Here is a 21,119-nt window from a genome sequence, read left to right on the forward strand (position 1 = left end):
CTGTTGATGACCCCTTGGCTTGTGTTCCGGCTACGCTCCTGCCTTCTGATCCAGCATCACAGAGTCGAAGTCGCCCGCCTGGTGATGCACGGCCATCAAGCCTCAGCTGGTGCCACCTGCTATATTGGCCCTCATGCCACTCAGTGTCCCACACTACCTATCATCTCTACTAGAGGTGTTGGACAGGAGGTGCAAGAGATGCCCCCTCTACAGCTCGATCTCCACCAGGCACGTGATAGGTCCAAAAGGGGTATAAAGGGACAAAGCGGTTAATATTTTCTCCAACCTAGTTTAATAGCGATAATGGTTTGAAGCTGCCCTTTTATATTAGAGCATCTCGTGATTCAATCATTTTCCTCTCATGTATATGATCCTCCAAAGGCAGTCCATAGAAATAGGGAGTGATTGGTTATGCAGGTTTAAATCAAACACCCTCAAGCCACTTAGTCAATAAAGTGCTATAAATACATGGCTGAGCTTTAAAACAATTTACATGTAGAAGGTAGTAAAAGAGCAGGTAGTGGGGATTGGAGCTGGCCTATCAGTAATGGAAAAATAGTCTCTGGTAAAGGTTTTCTACCCTGTCAAATCAGCTGGGAACTATCAGCACAATAGCCACCTATACGTATACATACTTATACACCTGATCAAGCCAATTCTACTATTATGTCTTGGGCATCATGAGAGTCAAGCTAAGATGAGCTTAACGCTTATATCCATACTTTTCCATAGCTATGCTTGGGTTGAAGCAGGAATAATAAAAAGAATCACTGGTGTCACGAGTCTAGGAAAGCAACCCATGATTCCTCTGATTTGGGAAACATCCAGACCCGAGGGAAATCTATTATTATATCACTGGGCAAATAAAATAGAAAGCTACCGTGCTTTCTTATTAATTTCTGTTCTCTAGCAGTCAGAGTTTTTAAAATGTTAATGCATTCTTTTTATTAAATAAGTCTGTTGTTATAAATATTAATTTTTATTTGAACTTTGATTAGCTCAATTATTTTTCCTCATTGTAGCACCACCCCAAGGCCCCCTGAGTAAACCAGCAGTTGTAGCCAAACATTTAATGTTTGAAATGATTTTGCTTCATCTTATAGACTCACAAATTTCATTGCTCCAGATGATTGCAGAGTTCTAATTATCTGTGACAGCTGTCATGCTTAGTTAGCTCATTTTGACAATATATTCTGGTATACTGCATATGAGTATTGTATACATTTAAAACTTTCTGGAATAGCATCTATAGTGTAGTTCCAATTGGTAATAGAAAAATGATAAAACTTTTTCCAAAAACCCTTATCTTGTTGGAGTTTGAATCATGATGCCTCTATGCAGCTTGTCATTTTGTAGCTATTACTTTTCCTAGCTGGAGTTAAGTCTAATCATAACTGTAGCTTTCCAGGAGGAAAAAATTAGAATGCTCTCTTAAATTCATATCTTATATTTTGTATTTTTACTTTTTCAAACAAGAAGGTCAGGTTTTATTTAATTTGACCTATTAAAATACTGGATGTTTGAAAACCTTAGTAGAAGATACATTATTTCCACTTTCTTTTTTTAGTGTACTTTTCCTCACAAATCATTTTACCATTGGCCAAGCGCAAAGGTGCACCCTATGCACCCTACATTGTACCAGCTCCATAAGTAAAATGTCTTAAACCAGAGTTCAATTTGGATTTAGCCATAGCTCAGACCTGACATCTACAGGAGATATAGCAAACACAGGTATAAATTGTGAAGAAATGCTGCAGCTTCTGAGGTGTTCTACATGAATAGTTTATATTGTGCAGCTGTACATGAACCTGTCATAAATATAACTATGTACTCTATTATATACGCATATCAATTACAGGGTGGCCTTGTACGGTGAAATATGTAACAAAAAAGGGTTGAACGTGGCTGTTGTTTAGAGCATAGATAAACAGAATTAAAGTAATTCTCCAAAGTAGGTAAAAAAAATATAACGCTATAACCTCAGTAAAATACAAAGTCAACATGACCTTTAAGATATTAAAACATCTGTGTCTCAAACAAATTGCCAACATACACTTACTCATCATAAACAGACTGCATTGCTCTATTCACTTGAACACATTGAAGGGCAACATTCCTATCAATTAAAAGCTGGTATGTGCTAAACTTTGCTGTCATCTCCTCCTGGCTGTGTTTCTCTTGGGATTTTACTGTCCCTATCTCTCTTGACTGTAAGGCACATGGCAATTTTACTGTAAATAACAATGACTTAGGAAAGGATGAGTATTAGTACCAATAAATTCAACTATATAGTCTTTATTTTTACTATGAATAGTAGCTATTTTAGTGTCCTATATATTGTTTTGGAATAATGATTTTATGTCAGGGGAATAAAGAACAGAACATATAAACCCTTAACCAATTTTTTTTTTTTTTCATTTTGGATAGAGAAAGGGAGGGTTATTTTTATGTCATCTGTGTCCCATTGTGGAGATTTACCTTCACTAGCAACCACAGGATTATTACATTCAGCATAAAACATAGGAAAGGGAGGCACAAAGGTAGAACAACAACACTGAATTTCAAATAAGCCAACTTTTGGAAACTGTGCTCAATGCTACAGGGTATTAAGTGGACCAAATCTTTTAAACATTTAACATGGAGGAAAAATTAGAATGCTTTAGGAACATATTAAATAAAAGTATCACCGAGTGCATTCCAATGGGTAATAAATATAGAAGAACAAAGTTTAAACCTGGGTGGCTGGACCAAAATATAAAATGTAATTTTAAGGACCAAAAAAATGCTTTAAAAAGTAAAAAGCAGGGGGGTCATTGTCAGCATTCCAACACTTCAAGGAATGCAATAAGAAGTGTAAGAATGCAATCAGGGTGGCTAAAAAAGACTATGAGAGACACATAGCAGAGAAAATTAAAAGAAATCCCAAGAATTTTTTAAAATATATTACCAGTAAAAAGAAACGAGGAAGGGAAGATAGGGACAGACGACAAGGAGAAGGCAGATGTACTAAATGCTATCTTCTCTTCCGTGTTCACACAGGAAAAGGAGGGGTATACTGACCACGACTGTATTGTTAGTAACACGTCACTGGATCTACCCTTGTGGCTAACAGAGGCTGGAGTCCAGAAGGGATTAGAGAAGCTGAACATAAATAAATCACCAGGACAAGATGGCTTACACCTGAGGGTCCTTAAAGAACTCAGTTAGGTTATAGCCAGACCACTATTCCTTATCTTTATGGACAGCACACTGAAAGGATTGGTACCAGCTGGTTGGCGAAAAGCTCACATGGTACCAACATTCAAAAAAGGGCAGAGGTATATTTCTGGAAACTGTAGGCTTATCAGTCTAACATCGGTAGTTTTTAAACTATTTGAGCGGATGATAGGGGATCATATTCAAGAATTTGCTGATGAAAACAGTATCATTAGCAGTAATCAGCATGGGTTTACGAAAGGTCACTCTTGCCCAACTAACCTAATAACATTCTACAAGGAAGTGAGCTGCCATCTGGACAGGGGTAGGCCCGTGGATGTGGTGTATCTGGATTTTGCAAAAGCATTTGATACAGTCCCCCACAATCACTTAATCTACAAACTGAGGTCTGTGGGTAGAGACCAGAGGATTTGTTCTTGGATAGAAAACTCGCTGAAGGGGTGTGTCCAAAGGGTAGTGATAAATAAAGTTTACTCAGAATGGTCTAGAGTGAATATTGGGGTACCCTAAGGCTCTGTCCTGTGACCAATTCTGTTTAATTTATTTATAAATTATATAGAGGATGGGATAAATAGCTTGATCTCAGTGTTTGCTGATGACACAAAAATAAGTAGGGCAATAACATCACAGCAGGATATAGAAACTTTACAATGAACCTGAAAAAATTAATGGAGTGGGCTACTAGATGGCAAATTAAGTTTAACATTGGTAAATGTAAGGTTATGTATTGGGGGGGGGGGTAAAAATATAAATTCAAGTTACTCACTAGGGTGAGAACCTCTAAGGGACTCCAGGATTAAGAAGAATCTAGGGGGTCATAGTAGAAGACAATTTGAGCTATAGCATGCAGTGTCAAGCTGCAGAAAGAAAAACCAGCAAAATATTAGCATGCATTAAAAAGGGAATTTACTCCAGAGATAAAACTATAATCCTGCCACTTTATAAAACTCTGGTCAGGCCACATATTGAGTATTCCATCCAGTTCTGGTCACCAATCCTCAGAAATGATGTGCTGGGGCAGGAGAGAGTAGAGAGAAGGGCAAAAAATTGTTATGGGGACTGGAGGACCTCAAATATGAGAAATGACTACAAGCGCTAAATGTATTCTCCCTGGAAAAGAGACACTTGAGAGGAGATATGATCGCAATATACCAACATCTCAACTGGGATCCCAGCCTAAGTATGAAACTTTTCAGTTCCAGGGAGTGTAAGAAGACATGGGGCCACACGATGAGACTGGAAGAAAAGCGGTTTAACCTTAAGCTGCATAGGGGGGTTTTCCCTGTCAGGGCTATTAGGATGTGGAACTCTCTTCCACAATAGGCGGTGTTGACAGACAGTATGGATTGTTTTAAAAGACTCTTGGACATGCATCTGGATGAACTGGATGGACTGTTGTCTTTATTCAACCTCACCAATTATGGAGCATTGTAGCTTCCGATCCCATAGCCAAACAGGAAGTGAGAGGAAATCCCTTCAAAATAAGAAAATCCATTGTGGACCCCCAGGTCACCAAAACTAGTGTACCGATTGGAAGATTTCCCCTCTATTACTTTTGTGGGGACAACCAAAAATTTGGGTCTTTTACTTTCAATAATAACAGTAAACATGACTAATAGAGGGCATGAATCTCCCAAACGGTGGCACAGACAGCAATAATAACTTAATCAGTGTTCTAATCCATCTCCAATTTGTCTAAAACAAAAAAAGTTTTGCCTTTAGTTATACTTTAATATATCAAGTATTGTGTGCTGAGATTTGAAATGTAGTAGTATAGCAGCTCTTTCTAAATACAGTGCATTGCGAAAGTATTCGGCCCCCTTGAACTTTTCGAACTTTTGCCACATTTCAGGCTTCAAACATAAAGATAAAAAAATTTAATTTTTTTTGAAGAATCAACAACAAGTGGGACACAATCATGAAGTGGAATGAAATTTATTGGATATTTCAAACTTTGTTAACAAATAAAAAACTGAAAAAATGGGCGTGCAAAATTATTCAGCCCCTTTACTTTCAGTGCAGCAAACTCTCTCCAGAAGTTCAGTGAGGATCTCTGAATGATCCAATGTTGACCTAAATGACTAATGATGATAAATGGAATCCACCTGTGTGTAATCAAGTCTCCCTATAAATGCACCTGTACTGTGATAGTCTCAGAGGTCCGTTTAAAGTGCAGAGAGCATCATAAAGAACAAGGAACACCCCAGGCAGGTCCGAGATACTGTTGTGGAGAAGTTTAAAGCCAGATTTGGATACAAAAGATTTCCCAAGCTTTAAATATCCCAAGGAGCACTGTGCAAGTGATAATATTGAAATGGAAGGAGTATAAGACCACTGCAAATCTACGAAGACCTGGCCATCCCTCTAAACTTTCAGCTCATACAAGGAGAAGACTGATCAGAGATGCAGCCAAGAGGCCCATGATCACTCTGGATGAACTGCAGAGATCTACAGCTGAGGTGGGAGACTCTGTCCATAGGACAACAATCAGTCGTATACTGCACAAATCTGGCCTTTATGGAAGAGTGGCAAGAAGAAAGCCATTTCTTAAAGATATCCATAAAAAGTGTAGTTTAAAGTTTGCCATAAGCCACCTGGGAGACACACCAAACATGTGGAAGAAGGTGCTCTAGTCAGATGAAACCAAAATCGAACTTTTTGGCAACAATGCAAAACGTTATGTTTGGCATAAAAGCAACACAGCTCATCACCCTGAACACACCATCCCCACTGTCAAACATGGTGGTGGCAGCATCATGGTTTGGGCCTGCTTTTCTTCAGCAGGGACAGGGAAGATGGTTAAAAATGATGGGAAGATGTATGGAGCCAAATACAGGACCATTCTGGAAGAAAACCTGATGGAGTCTGCAAAAGACCTGAGACTGGGACGGAGATTTGTCTTCCAACAAGACAATGATCCAAAACATAAAGCAAAATCTACAATGGAATGGTTCACAAATAAACATATCCAGGTGTTAGAATGGCCAAGTCAAAGTCCAGACCTGAATCCAATCGAGAATCTGTGGAAAGAACTCAAAACTGCTGTTCACAAACGCTCTCCATCCAACCTCACTGAGCTTGAGCTGTTTTGCAAGGAGGAATGGGCAAAAATTTCAGTCTCTCGATGTGCAAAACTGATAGAGACATACCCCAAGGGACTTACAGCTGTAATCGCAGCAAAAGGTGGCGCCACAAAGTATTAACTTAAGGGGGCTGAATAATTTTGCACGCCCAATTTTTCAGTTTTTTATTTGTTATAAAAGTATGAAATATCCAATAAATTTCGTTCCACTTCATGATTGTGTCCCACTTGTTGTTGATTCTTCAAAAAAAATTACAGTTTTATATCTTTATGTTTGAAGCCTGAAATGTGGCAAAAGGTTGCAAAGTTCAAAGGGGCCGAATACTTTCACAATGCACTGTAGCTGAAGCTACTTTCTCCCAATCACTCAGATATACCTTGTTGTAGAAAGGTGAATCTGTAGAGGTTAGAGAACTGGACATACCTATAGGGATCAACAAAGGTAATGTGCAGTTACTATCATACCAACTTCATCCCTCAAGGCTTTCTCTGACTGGCTAAGGTGGAGATCATGACATCCTCCTCCTTCTTCTCTACCTTAGCCAATCAGAGGAATCCCTGTATTCATTGATGGCACACAAGATTTCCAGTGAATGGCTGAGCAGCACATATTTTTTTGCCAGACAGGAAATCTTAAGCACTGTAACAGCGCTCCCAATGGGCATATCTGTTAGTGAAGCAAATAGTTTCTTTGGACCAGCTTGTTCAAACAAACTATTTAAAGTCACAAGAAACTTAGGACTTTTGAAGCTGAATTCCAGAAAAGTAAAAAGCCCTGTGTTGCAGTGGGGCTCAGTTCACAGTGCAAGGGTTAACTGCTAATTTATGCTCAAGGGGACTGGGTACAGCATTTTTACTTACCTAATCTTTCACTCTCACAGGCTTATCTGAGATGGTCCCTGCAGCCTTTGTCTGGCAGTCAAATGCCCTCTGATATCATCAAGACTGATGCAGGGACCAGAGCCCTGCACTGGAGGTGAGGACACTGAGGGACAGTCCACTGTTGGAGAATATGGAAGCACCAATTGCTGGAGTAGTGGAAAATCAGGTAAATTAAAGTGATCTTACTAAACTAGACTAAATGATCAATTAGCCCTTGCAATGTAGGGTCAGCCTCTCTGCAAGGGAGGACTTTTATAAGGAGTTAAGTTTTAGGAAACCCCTGTATTTTACAGCATTAATAAACTACCCATGAAATACTAAAGTAGATTGTAAAGGGTTTGTTCTTCTAGAACAGAAACTGAAAGATGGCATATGCTACAAATGATTAGCTGCCAGCAGATGGCACTATTTTGGGTTATTTATTATAATGTGCAAATGTCTGAAGATAATTGGACCTACCAGTGTACAAACTGTACACATACCCTCACGGGAGAAGCTTGTGTGTGCATGCATTTGTGTAAGTATGTATGTGTGTGTGTATGTGTGTGTGCGGAGGAAGGGGGGGTTGTCATTTCTGGCCTCCTTTTGAGAATGATTGCTGCATGGCTATGCCTGATTTTGAACTTCTGAATCCCAAACTCAGAATAAACACATAAAATGCAATCATAGAAAAGTCACTTTTCTTATCTGTATTACAGCTTCAGGTCATAGAAGCTAAATCATCAGCATGACAGCCAGGCAACTAGCACGTTTCAGAGGGACTGTCAGCAATAGCAGCCTACATTATCTTTTCATATTACATTTCCTTTAAGCAAAAAAAAAAAAGGATCATATAATGGGGCAGAAGGAGCTTATTGGTAAACCATGGTCTGTCTTCAGTCATCAGAAAGTTGTCTGTTTGAGTCTCAATTATGTCCTTGTTGGAAAGTGTTCAGATATTTATGACATTATAGGCCACCTTTTACAGGAAATCTGTCTGCTCCAATCTACTTTTCACACATTCCTTGGCAAATAAAACCATAATTGAAGTAGAATGTAATTTAAATGGAAATCCTGTCTGTTCTGATAAATTCAAACAACGAACATGTCCAGTCTTATCAGCGAATAGTTTTATGAATTTACCTAAAAAATACAATTGCAACCAGCTGAGAAATAAATACAAAACAGATAACTAGTAACCAAAGGTAATAGAATTCACAGCCTGCCTGTCCGTGAACAAACATTTGTCTGTGCCAGCAGAGTGACTGCAGGCAGACAGGTCTGAGCTGGCAACCTGGTAGTCCTGGCAATTTTTTTTTTTTATTTTAGAAAAGTTGACTTATGTAAAAGCCAGGTAAGGCCAGTAAAATACTTGCCAGACAGCAACTATATTCTTGCCTAACCACTTGATTTAAAGAATTAATTCCATCACTAAAAGCATAATCAAAATATATCTTCACCTATTATCATCATGCTCAGATTGTCAGAATAGCTCTATTATTTTATCCTATTTATTCAATGTAAGCATAAAATAAGATAAAAATCATTACTTAGTTTATATGTATGACATCTACATGGATATCTAAAGAAAAAATGAAATGTGTAGATTTCCCTCTTTATGACTATGTTTGTTAGAAGAAACATTTTCATTATTATTGGGAATAATTTAAAAATATTAACTTAGTATTACAGGTATATATATGCAGTATTAACTTTAACTTTATCTTGAAATGATTTTAGACTACACAGGCAGGTAAGCTATTGATGCCCAGCTGTTTTCTAGGAACTCAATCAGCTATTAGGAAGCCTCCTCAAGATCTGTAGAACCATGCTTATTAAATAGCAAGTGTAGTGTTTGTTTTTTGTGACAATAACGAGGTCTAATGAACTCCAAACTGTGTAGGGAGGATGGAGAGTTGTGCTGAACTCAGTGCTACCCTTATTTGACCCAGTTTTCACATTTTTGGCATCAGGTTTAGGCTTTATTTTCACAGGACCATGCAGAAGCTCAAGGCTCAAGCAGGCTACAATAAATTCTATTAAACTTCATTAGAAGAAATCTGTAACATAGATCCTGTTTAGCCAAAATCTGAACAGCTATCAAAAAGCCCAGTCATAAATGGCTAATTAAAGGCCAAAAAGTCAATTAGCAGGATGTCTCTTAAATACTTCAATACAGGCCACTTTCACCCCCTTCCTGCCCAGGCCAATTTTCAGCTTTCAGCGCTATCACACTTTGAATGACAATTGCGTGGTCATGCAATGCTGTACCCAAATTAAATTTTGATCTTTTTTTTTTACACAAATAGAGTTTTTTTGGTGGTATTTTATTACCACTGTTTTTTTTTTTATTTTTTACTAAAAAAAAAAAAAAGAAAATTAAAAAAAAAAGTTTTTCTTGATTTCTGTCAGTACATTTTGTAAATAAGAATTTTTTCTCCTTCATTGATGTGTGCTGATGAGGCAGCACTGATGGGCACTGATGAGGTGGCACTGATGGGCACTAATGAGGTGGCATTGATTGGAACTGATGAGGTGGCACTGATGAGGAGGCACTAATATGCTGCACTGATGGGCACTGATAGGTGGCACTGATAGGTGACACTGATGAACACTGATAGGTGCCACTGATGGACACTGATAGGTGGCACTGGTGGGCGGCACTAATGGACACTGACAGACAGCACTGATGGGCACTGACAGATGGCACTGATGGGCACTGATAGGCACTGATGGGCAGCACTGATGGGAAGCACAGATGAGCAGGCACTGATGGCCACTGTCTGGGAACACTAATGGGCAGTGAATGAGTTCACTGTGGGTACTGATTGGGGTCACTGCTTAGTGTCATTAATGGGCATTGGTTGGTGTCACTGATGGGTGTCACTTATGGGCATTGTCTTTTTCTTTACTGTAATCAGGGCACTAATGATCAGTGCCCTGATTACCTGTCCTGGACTCCCTTTTGAGGAGGAGCCATTCATTAGCCCTTCTCGCCACACACTCTGACAGTGTGAGGCAAAGAACGCCAATAAATAGCACTTCCTCATTTACATGTTGACACAGCTGATCACATGGGTAAAGAGCCACATCATTGGCTCTTTACCTAGATTGCGCCATGTCCTAGGAATACAGTGCGCCTGCGATCGTTCTGGGGCGCTGTCATATGATGTACTCCCAGACGAGAGCCACACCGCTCCACCGTCATTTGACAGTGGGCAGGCAGCAAGTAGTTAATCCATGCCTTGAAATAGCAATTGTAAAAATGGCCATGTTTTAAAACCTCTAGAAGGACTACTAACAAGCTATTCTCTGGTCATAAATTGCTAAAACCCATGTGAATCTGGTTTTACTTAACCTGAAATAGCACGTTTCATACAACCTAAGTCTCAAAATCTATGCTGATATGATAAAATTATGGTAATAGCAAGCATTTACTGAAATGTAAAAGAAAGTAATATTTATTATGATAGCAGACATGCCTGTGCCATAATGTACAGCTAGCGGATTAGGCACAAAAAAACCTTAAGAAAATGGGCATGAACTCAATATCATCTTTGATTTCTATCAAATTGTGATTTCATTCTATTCAAACACACATTGGTTGTTGTACTGGAAAACATGGCCATCTGGAAAAATTGGTACCGTTAAATAAACTGGCACTGATGGAGTGGCAGCTGACCAAATATAAAACACTTCAACACCCTTCAGCACACTCCTCAGATCATTTGATTAGTTATGTTATATCTTTAAATGCCATCCTCAGGGATCTGAAAAGATGCCTGCATTTGCAGCTTTACAGCTCTCATTTTTCCAACAACATCATGCCAGGTTGCTAAGGGTCATTCATGAGAGCTTATCACATTCTATCCCATTTATTTTTCTGTTGTTAATTGTTTATTATTTCTGTAAATATTTCTTGCACTCTTTTTCCTTTTCTTTCATTAAAATTATATTTAAAAATCGTTACGCTTATTCTGTCCTTACCTCTTTCAAGAGCAAGTGCTACCATATTGATACTGCAAATGCGATAAATAGTGTGTATTTCCACTAAAACATGTGGTGATAACTATTGTTTGTGTGTGTAACTTATTAACTGCGGCGTTAATGAACACACTCAGTCTGCTAGCACTTTGCTTGTTAAAAATCTCTGTGCAGTGTGAGAGGGTGCCATCGTCACAGTTTTGTGCCTATTTCATAATTTATTATAGTCGAGGAAAAAAGTTACATTTTCACACTTTTTTTAAGGTGGATGAAATATTGAATATTTAATTATCTAGACTTACCACACAATTTTTGCAAGGAGGTGTCTGAATATGATTTACGATCACAACCTTTTCCAATGTGATTGGTCTGCAGTTCAACACTAGTTCGTACGGAGGATACTGGTCCATCGCAGGTCTCCAAATGGATATTCGGAAATAGCGCAACACTTCCAGAACCAATGTTGTATTCAATCCTTTTCTCCCAATCTAAAGAAAAATAAAGAAATAATATACATTTTTTTTTAAAAAGTGTTAAGTGCCAAAGCGATTTTTTACTTCTACAATAGTGCCCATTGTTATGGCAATCCAGCATATCCCGAAAGACTTAGAAACACAGAAAAAAAGACCAAGAGTCCCTTGAGTATGCCTCATATTTTTGTATTTATACATGTTTTTTATTTTTTTTTGTTTACTATTTTGTCTGAATGTACTGTAGATATACTGTATGCTTGTCCCAAACCTGTTTGAATCCACTTACTATTGACTGACTTACTCCCTCTGCTGGAAGTAAATTCCAAGCATTAACTATCCTTTCAGTAAAATAATACTTTCTAAGATTAGGATAGTTTTAAACTTTTCTCCTGCTAGTTTAAGACTAGGTCCACATATATGCGGTGTGGGACACCACATCTCATCTTAGTCTGATAGCAATGGCCCAGCATTCCTACTCAAATCACATGCAATGTCTGTGTGTTGAGTTTTGAGCCATTATTATTATTATACAGGATTTTTCATAGGGCCAACAGTTTGCAAAGCGCTTTACAATATGAGGGAAGACAATACAGTTACAATACAATTCAATAAACAAGCAAAAAATTGGGGAAGCAAACCCTGAACATGTATATCTAAAGCCGGTGCAGCTATGGACCAAGCAACATGTATATTAAAAAAGAATAGCGCACACATGCAAAAGAAATGACTATCAAATATGGAGACAATCCATAAATAAAAATGGGGATTTAGTCCCTCCATATGGCCATATCGTGCTCAAGCCCACCACTGCGTCAAAGTACCCCATTATCAGTGGGTCCTACACTATCCATAAAAAAGGGGTGAATCCAGCCTCTCTAACCCTTGGATACAACACTTCTTGCTGGGAAAGATGTGCTAATGCACTACAAGCAACTCCTCCTATATCTACTTGATAGTGGACACCGATAGAGTACAGGTGTGTGTGGGGGATGGGATGCTTAACCTCAGAAGTTTGGTCAGACCGAATACATAATAAAAAAGCAAAAAATTGGGGGAGCAAACCCTGAACATGTATATCTAAAGCCGGTGCAGCTATGGACCAAGCAACATGTATATTAAAAAAGAATAGCGCACACATGCAAAAGAAATGACTATCAAATATGGAGACAATCCATAAATAAAAATGGGGATTTAGTCCCACCATATGGCCATATCGTGCTCAAGCCCACCACTGCGTCAAAGTACCCCATTATCAGTGGGTCCTACACTATCCATAAAAAATGGGTGAATCCAGCCTCTCTAACCCTTGGAGACAACACTCCTTGCTGGGAAAGATGTGCTAATGCACTACAAGCGACTCCTCCTATATCTACTTGATAGTGGACACCGATAGAGTACAAGGGTTAGAGAGGCTGGATTCTACCCTTTTTTATGGATAGTGTAGGACCCACTGATACACTATCCATAGCTGTACCGGCTTTAGATATACATGTTCAGGGTTTGCTCCCCCAATTTTTTGCTTGTTTATTATGTATTAGGTCTGACCAGACTTCTGAGGTTGAGCGTCCCACCCCCCACACACACCTGTACTCTATCAGAGTCCACTATCAAGTAGATATAGGAGGAGTCCTTTGTAGTGCATTAGCACATCTATCCCAGCAAGGAGTGTTGTCTCCAAGGGTTAGAGAGGCTGGATTCACCCCTTTTTTATGGATAGTGTAGGACCCACTGATAATGGGGTACTTTGACGCAGTGGTGGGCTTGAGCACGATATGGCCATATGGTGGGACTAAATCCCCATTTTTATTTATGGATTGTCTCCATATTTGATAGTCATTTCTTTTGCATGTGTGCGCTATTCTTTTTTAATATACATGTTGCTTGGTCCATAGCTGCACCGGCTTTAGATATACATGTTCAGGGTTTGCTCCCCCAATTTTTTGCTTGTTTACAATACAATTCAATACAGGAGGAATTGGAGGACCCTGCTCGTTAGAGCTTACAATCTAGAAGGGAGGGTCAGGTGAAAAAAAAGGCAATAACTGTGGGAGATGAGCTAATAGAGAAAATGGAAGTACAGTTGTTAGGTGTGGGTAGAATAGGCTTCTCTGAAGAGGAGGGTTTTCAGGGATTGTCTAAAAGCTAATAGAGTAGGAGATAGTCAGACAGATTGGGGTAAGGAGTTCCATAGGATTGGAGAGGCTCTGGAAAAGTCCTGGAGGCGAGTATGGGAGGAGGTGACGAGGGAGCTAGAGTGCAGGAGGTTTTGAGAGGAACGAAGAGAGCGATTAGCTTGGTATTTTGAGACTAGGATAGTGATGTAGCTGGGGGGCTAAATTTTGGATGGCTTTGTAAGATGTTGTTAGTATTTTTAATTAAATTTGTTGGGTGAGCGGAAGCCAGTGGAGGGATTGACAGAGAGGAGTAACGGACACTGAGCGATTGGTAAGGTGGATGAGTCTGGCAGTAGCATTCATGATGGATTGAAGGGGGGATAGCATATGTAGAGGTAAGTCAATGAGAAGGGAATTTCAGTAGTTGAGGTGCGAGATGACCATGGAGTGAACTAGAAGCTTTGTTGTGTCATTGGTTAGAAAGGGGCGTATTTTGGAGATGTTTCAGAAGTTGAGGTGGCAAGATTTGGACAGTGATTGGATGTGGGGCTTGAAGGAGAGTTCAGAGTCCAGGACAACACCTAGGACCTTGGCATGCGGGGATGGGCTGATAGTTGAGCCATCGATATTGACAGAGAGATTGGGGGAAGGGGCACATGGTGGAGGAAAAATTCTAAGTTTGGTTTTGGATAGATCGAGTTTGAAGAAGTGGTGTGACATCCAGACTGATATATCTGATAGTAAATTAGTGATACGTGAGGAGACTGAGGGAGTGAACTGAGGGGTGGATAAATAGATTTGGGTATCGTCAGTGTAGAGAGGATATTGGAAGTCGTGGGAGGCTGACCCAGAGAGGAGGAGTAGATTGAAAATAGGAGATGTCATAGAACAGAACCTTGCGGGACCCCAACAGAGAAAGGAAGAGGAGAGGAGGAAGTAGAATAGTAAGTAACACTAAAGGTGCGGTTGGATAAGTAGGAAGAGAACCAGTGAAGAGTACAGTCACGGAGACCAAAGGCGTGGAGTTTTTTGAGGTGTTGAGGAGGAGGGGGTGGTCAACCGTATCAAAGGCAGAAGAAAAGTCCAGGGGTAGGAGTACAGAATAGTGTCCATTGGTTTTGGGCGTTAGTAGATTGTTTTTTTTTTTTTTTTAGTTTTAGGAGAGCAGTTTCTGTGGAGTGTTGAGGCAGAAATCCAGACTGAAGGGAATCAAGATAGCTATTCTCGGCAAGGTGGTCGCTCAGTCAGTTGTAGACCAGATGTTCAAGGAGTTTGGATAAAAAGGGGAGCAAGGAAATAGGGCGTAGGTTATTAAGATTGGTTGGGTCCAGTGAGGGCTTTTTAAGTATGGGGCTAACTAGTGTATGTTTTAGAGAGTTGGGGAAGATGCCAGAAGAGAGAGAGAGATTGTAGATGTGGGTTAGAGAGTGTAGAATAGAGTCAGAGGGTGAACGTAGGATTTGTGAGGGAACAGGATCCAGAGGGCAGATGGTTAAGTGGACGTTAGCAAGTAGTTTAGCAACCTCGTCTATAGTGGTGGGGTTGAATGAGGGAAGTAGTGATTGCACCTGTGGGCATGAAGTGTAAAGCATGAAAGGTATCTGAACAGCAGAGATCTCCTCACGAATTATAGCAATCTTCTGTTTGAAGTTGTTGGTGGTCTCCTGGGCAGTGAGTTAGTTAGTGAGTGGAGGCAGTGGAGGACGAAGTAGAGAATCAAAGGTAGTGAAGAGTTTCCGGGGGGCGGGATGATGAGTTGTTAATGAGAGTGATAAAATAGGTCTGCTTGGCAGTGTGGAGACTGGAATTGTATTTTTGGAGGGCAGATTTATATTGGTTGAAATCTTTCTGAGACCTAGTCTTACGCCATAGGTGCTCAAGAGCATGGCTATGCAATTTCAGACTTCTAGTGTTATCTGTTTGCCAAGGTTGAAAGCGTTGCAGTCTGATTCAATGTGTATTGAGGGGGACCAGTGTGTCCAGGGAGGCTAAAAGTGAAGCGTTGTAGACAGAAGTGGCTAGGTTGGTGCAGGACAGGGGTGAAATTTTGTCATAGAGGTGGTCGGTAGCAGAGTAGAGAAGAGAAGGGTTGAAATGGCGTAGGTTTCTATGGGTAACTGTAAGGCAGTTGGACGGAGAGGAGGTGGAGGAGAGGGAGAGAGTGAAACTAATAAGGTAGTGATCAAAGAGAGGTAAAGGATAGTTTGAAAGGTTGTACGGAGTGCTTACGTGGGAGAAAACAAGGTCAAGGATATTGCCTTCAGAGTGAGTAGAAGCATGTATCCATTGCTTCAGGTCAAAGGAGGAGGTTAAACTGAGAAGTTTGGAGGTAGCAGGAGTGTTAGTATTAATAGGGATGTTGAAGTAATCGAGAATGATTGTGGAGATTTCGGAAGAGAGAAAGTAGGGTAGCCAGGCAGAGAAGTCGTCAAGAAAGGTTGATACTGGTCCATACATTTGTATGGCTCAAGTCACAATAAATCTGCATTAAAAAGGTGCACGGCCCTTTCTTTCTGCACTGGAATTGAATTGCATGGGTTTTCACAGCTAAACGATCAGATTCTGTCAACCGCACTGTGCTCTGAAAACTTAATATCGACATGTGGTTTACATGAACGCTGCGCAATTTCAATGCAATGCATGAAATGTACAGGATTCACTGCATTTCCCGTACCACATATATCTGATTTGAGCCTGAAGTCATGTCCCTGTGTTCTTGATCCTGGATTTATATTAAAGATGATGCCCTTCTGAATTTTATTTAACCTCTTGATGTATTTAATGGTCTCCTTCATGTAGCACCCTGGTCCAAAATTGGGGCTAATATGCAAATTTATTTTTTGGCTGGTCTGTAGGCAGCTCAGATTGATTGTACAGTTAGTCTGGTATTTCCCTAATGTCAATTAGGTTGTGCATTTCTCACTGTCGCCAGTAGGGGTCACTGGTACCACAGGCCAGTATGAGATAGTACAACTAGGTTGAGTTATGAATATTTATTTTCTTCCAGCCAGCCAAGTAAGAGGTTCTTGGCAACTGGTGCATTCTGGGAGAGGATATATATTTAGGCGGGGCAATGTACTCTCTTTCTTGCCTTAGGCCCCTCTGCCCTGAGGAGATGCTTCTTAAGTAAGCTCTGCATTTAGGCCCAGAAGCCTGTCTGGGGCCTACTAATTCTGAGGTGGTCCTTAGGCTGTCTTGCCCGACGTGGTCCCTTGTTGGAGAGAGCCAGGATGAAGGTCTCTCAGGAGGGCCTGGGGACTCATTTGGAGGAGGCACCTACATCTAAAATGTGCATACAGTGTTGCTGGGTTGGCTTAAGGGTTCTGATATTGTGAAGCTGGATCTTGCTCTACAATCTGATATTGTGTTTGCAGTATCGCCAGGTCGTCTTAAAGGTTCTGATACTGGAAAGCTGTACTTTTTCTGGATCCAAGGAGCATGTATGTAATCTGCTACTGGTATCTGAGACCCCTATCCCTCTCTCCTACTACCTTCTTCCAAGTTCTACATTAAAGCTTTGAAAAGATCAAAAGTGACTGGTGCCCGATTTTTGCTCAATACTCCCCATTATAGCCATGGAATCAGCTCTGGGGTAAATTCTAGCTTGCTCCCTGCCTCTGGAGGTGACATCCTGCCTTTAGAAGACCCAGGGGGTGCTACATTCATATCTACCATGTCCTTCTTTCTTCCACACTGTGCATACAGTATTGAGCCTCTCCAGACTTACATAAGGTAAAAACAACTTTTTTGTCCCAGGTTCTAAATTATGGAGGATGCAGATAAATGATTTTAACTGTATTTTAGTGTTATTTATTTATACCAGTTAAGTGCTAGAAAACAGTATGTAAAATTAGATGCCTGATGTGGCATATAATCTTATATAGCTGGCCCATAACTCACCAATCCCATAATCCTCACAACAGAAAATGACCAAGGAGGGAAATAAAATATACATAAACCATAACATTTTAATGATAACTTCGCTATATGATAGACCATGTTATTTCTCTCGGTGACTGTTGTTAGCTATGCAAGGGGACTGCTGCCAAGAACTAGTTGTAGTATTATTTTAACAATGAGGGTTTAAGGCTACTGAAAGCAAGAGGCTGCATAATGGAACTGCTACAACCACTATCATACTGAGAGGGGAATTTACCAAAACTGGAGCAGACAGAATCTTGAGCAGCTGTGCAACTTCTGAGTTTCATTTTTAAAGCTTAACTGAACACACTAAAAATGGAAGCTGTTTGGTTGTCATGCAGAGGTGCTTCAGATTCTGTCTGCACCAATTTTAATAAAATCCTTCCTGAGCATAGAATACCATATACTGTAGATAATATGTATTAAAGTTTTTTTTTTTAAGTCCATTTTCATTAAGGACTTTCAAGTCACTTGACTTATAAGGAGAACACCACACAGACATTTTCGCAGAATGGTGCTTAGATGAGGCAATAGTGTAAATCAGTGTTTCTCAAAGTTTTTTTTCAGTCATGGCGCCCTTAAAAAGCACTTTCAATCTGGAGGCACCAGAGTCTAAGGCTTGGTTCCCCTTACTGCATGTCAAAGAATGCACACAAAATTGTGCACGTTGCAGACATGCTGTTCTTTAGCAGATGCACAGAGGTACTATAATAATAATTCTTAATAGCACCCCACGCATTAGCAAATGCAATGTGTTTTTGAGATTGAGATGAATGATCTGCCCTACACGTAGCATGCAGTCACACAGATGTGATTCAAGGACTCATCCACACATGATGTTTGGGGATGGTAAAGCCAGGGTAGTACACAAGCTGTGGCAGGAAGTATACCCCTAGGTGAATGCGGCCACGCTGCAACTGCCCCACAACCATGTGTATTGCAAGTGTGGCAACACAGTGATGCTGCATTTTGGGAGTTAAAATATCAATGAATGAGGTAACATGTCACCTCTTCACCGCTTGTCAAATGTTCATAAAAAGCAATCAGATCATAGATCACTTTCAGAGGAGCTGCCACTATTATGAATGAGCTCTAAAGCAACTAAACATTTTTATACAAATACAAATTGCTGCATGTGTGATAGCTCCCAATACTTCAGCTTGCAGCATATAAATTGCTACATGTATGAAAGCTCCCAGTTCTGCCACCTACAGCAGTCTCCCAAACCTGTCATGGGTGAATCTTTGGCCATTCAGACAAGAAAGGAAAGCTTGGCCATTATAGTAAGGGACCAATTCAAATATATGGGGGCTTAGTGGCAGACCTGACTTCACTTAGAAGTGTTGAAGCTTTGACTGTCTAAGAGGCTGCTGCAGGTAAGTGCAAAGTGCTCTATATGTATATGCTTCATACCTGTAGCAATTACAGCAATACCCCTCCCCCCACCTACCTATCCGGACTGCCAGCCGCCAACATACTGACATAACATGGAACATTTACTGTGCATTTTTACTGACAAATTGAGGAACTCCTATTAGAAACTAAAACAATCAATATTTAAGCATTATAAACACGGTCTGTTTTTACATTTAAAACACAACACAGCATGATAAAATATCAGGCACCCTGCTGGAATACAGTTGAAAAACCCATTCTGTTATACATGCCAAAGAGAGCAATGGGCACGACCTATTACATCTAATAGTTGGAGAGGCCTAACAAAAAGGATGATTAAACAGAACTGCTTCTGGCCACCTACCTCTAAATGAACATAGCAGCTGCATGGGTGAGTACACATTGCCATAGCTTTATAGTGTGGAAATTGTAACTCAACATGTCAGGTTTCAAGGATGGCATCACCTGTCAAACCTGCCCATTGAGCTTAATGGGTCTGCGCAGCAGCCACAAACCAAATGTTTGGCTTGCGGTTTTGACACAGTATTTCAATGCAAAATTCCCATTCGCGTAGAGAAAAAAACACATTCAGGAGGCATCAGTATTACCTTCTGCACTAACAGGGGTAGGGTCTTAAAGGGACATTAAATACAAGGAGTGTGCATTAGGTACAGGGTGCAGGGTTCAGGTGCGCACCGCATACAGAGTGCAGGGTTTGAGTTAGCGTTACATTAGTGCAGGTCAAACTACCTATCTATGCAGAGAGGCGGCAGGCAGAGCAAAGTTGAGATCACACTGCAGCTGGAATGAGAGGAGCAGGATCGGCAAATGCAGCCGCCTGCTCTTTCTACCTCCAGCTCCAGCCTGCTTCTATTGAAAAATAATCCAAACTGGCTCTTCATTCTGCCTGGATAAGTGGCTGCTGGTTCTTTCTTACACTTGCTGAGCCAACACTGACTTGAAAATAGGGACGGGTTTTTACTGACATAAAATAGACAGACATTTGCTACACTTTACAAAATGTCAGTAAATTTAACGACAGTTGGCAACCCTGCTCCCCATTATGAAGATAAAAATGGTGGACATAGTACATAGTTACATAGTAGGTGAGGTTGAATAAAGACAATAGTCCATCCAGTTCAACCTGTGTAGGTGTGTGTGGCCGTACTCATCTCACATACCCCTGAATGTTCTGATCCTTGAGATGTACTTCTAAGAGTCTTTTGAAAGCCACCATACTTCCCACAGAAACCACCTCTTGTGGTAGAGAATTCCACAATCTTGTAGCCCTAACGGTAAAGAACCCCCCACGTTGCCTGAGGTTATGCCCTCGAGTCCTCATGCAATCCCTCCGATTGAATAGCTTTTTTTCTATGCCGAGATCACCATTGAGATATTTATAAATTGCAATCATGTCCCCTCTCAGGCGTCTCTTCTCCAGGGAGAATAAATCAAGCGATTGCAGACGCTCTTCATAATTAAGGTCCTCCAATCCCCTAATTAGTTTAGTTGCCCTTCTCTGGACTCTCTTCAGCTCCAACACATCCCTCCTGAGGACTGGCGACCAGAGCTGGACAGAATACTCCAGATGTGGGCGGACCAGGGTTTTATAAAGTGGAAGGATTAGAGTTTTATCTAGTAGACTGATATTTACTGTATACATGTTCAACTTTGTCTAAAAATGTGCTATTGACCATATTTCCTAACCTGTCCTCTGGATGTAAAAACAGTCAATATGGATTGACTGGATAAAATTAATGTCCTTTTCTTCCCACAAATAGAGCTTTCTTTTGGTGGTATTTGATTACCTGTGCGATTTTTATTTTTTGTGCTATAAATAAAAAAGAGCAACAATTATGAAAAATCTATATATTTTTTTTCATATTCTGCTATATAACACCCCCCCCCCCAAAAAAAAATGTAAAAATCAAAATGTTTCATTCTTTTAGGCAAATTTGTATTCTGATACATATTTTTGGAAAATTGCAATAAGCATATTTTGATTGGTTTGTGCAAAATTTATCCCATCTACAAACTAGAGCAGTGGTTCTCAATTCCGGTCCTCGGGACCCA

The 21,119-nt window shown here is 40.2% G+C and overlaps 1 protein-coding gene across 1 annotated transcript in view; it reads right to left on the reverse strand.

The window, feature by feature from the left end:
* The window catches only part of CLSTN2 (calsyntenin 2), a 1,274,185-nt gene that overhangs the window by 278,018 nt on the left and 975,048 nt on the right, over window positions 1-21,119 (reverse strand). Inside the window, exon 6 of the mRNA XM_082249414.1 lies at window positions 11,446-11,631. Coding sequence (XP_082105540.1) covers window positions 11,446-11,631 — 186 coding nt within the window. The remainder of the gene's footprint in view (window positions 1-11,445; window positions 11,632-21,119) is intronic.

Source organism: Pelophylax lessonae (genome assembly GCF_965119305.1).
Source record: "Pelophylax lessonae genome assembly, chromosome: 3".
Classification (NCBI taxonomy): Eukaryota; Metazoa; Chordata; class Amphibia; order Anura; family Ranidae; genus Pelophylax; species Pelophylax lessonae.